We start from the raw sequence: 964 nt of genomic DNA, 5'->3' as shown, positions 1-964 counted from the left end.
CCTTCTGCGTCAGCCCCTTGCTCTGCCGGCCCTGCTGGATCACCTTGCCCACCTCCAGGGTCACCCGGTCGTGGTGCAGCTCCTCCGTCTCGCGGTCCAGCTTGGCCGTGTTCTTGGTGATCGAGTGCTGCTTGTTCTGGCCGGCAGCCCCTGGGCGCCAGAGGGCAAGCGCACTGGCTCGCTGCCGCCCACGAGCCGCGGGGCCCGGCCCGCCACGCCCGCCCTGGCCCAGCCTGGCCCTGCCCACCCCGGGCCCGGCCCTCTGCTGGCTGGCGGATACCTACATTTCTTGGAGGTTTCTACATCTTCTCCTCGCCTCTGAGCCGCCAAGATGGCCTGCAAACCCAGAAGGATCCTCTGCTCACAGGCCTCAGCTGGAGGGGGCCCGGGGCGCAGGCCAGTCCCGGTCCCGGCCGGGGTGACCCCAGGGCCCAGCAGACCCCCGTCTCCCCGCTGTCTCCCCAGCAGTGCCTCAATAGATCCGCCTGCTCTGCTCCCCACTGCCTTTGGGGAGCCACCTCGCACCCCCATGCCGCTGGCCTACACCCCAAGTCACGAGTGCATAAATAAATACACCTTGGCAAAAACTAACAGGCCTTGGCAGTGCCGAGTCGCAAGGGCTTGGGCCAGCCCCCGAGTGGACGGCGCAGGCCTGAGGCCCAGCCCAACTTGGGCAGCTCGCAGGAGACCGCCGCACGCCAGCCCTCCCCGGAGAGCCTGGCAGTGGCTTCCTCGGGGAAGCGCCGCACACACAGGACCCCGCGTGGGGCCGCCCTGGCCGGCCTCCACTGGCCGGCTTGTGGCCTGCGCCCATCGGCCCCAGGACGGCCCCCGGCGGCAGCAGGCACCACGCTGGCAGGGCCGCGCTTCGGAGGAGGGACAGGGCGGGCAGCCAGGCCAGGGAGCCGCCGGCCGCTCTCCCACTCAGAGCTGGGGCCAGTGGGCAGGGCCGGCCGCGGGCGCC

General features: G+C 71.4%; 1 protein-coding gene across 1 annotated transcript in view; it reads left to right on the top strand.

Moving 5' to 3' along the window:
• The window catches only part of MAMDC4 (MAM domain containing 4), a gene marked incomplete at its 5' end in the record, with an annotated part of 5,079 nt that extends 4,757 nt beyond the window's left edge, over window positions 1–322 (top strand). Inside the window, one exon of the mRNA XM_012721166.1 lies at window positions 59–322. Within this exon, the coding sequence (XP_012576620.1) occupies window positions 59–322 (264 nt within the window). The remainder of the gene's footprint in view (window positions 1–58) is intronic.
• Window positions 323–964: the final 642 nt, after the last annotated feature.

Source organism: Condylura cristata, unplaced genomic scaffold, assembly GCF_000260355.1.
Source record: "Condylura cristata isolate star-nosed mole 26May11 unplaced genomic scaffold, ConCri1.0 scaffold00006, whole genome shotgun sequence".
Taxonomy (NCBI): domain Eukaryota; kingdom Metazoa; phylum Chordata; class Mammalia; order Eulipotyphla; family Talpidae; genus Condylura; species Condylura cristata.
Note: the sequence above shows the minus strand (reverse complement) of the source record. Positions and strands in the feature narration are given on the sequence as shown.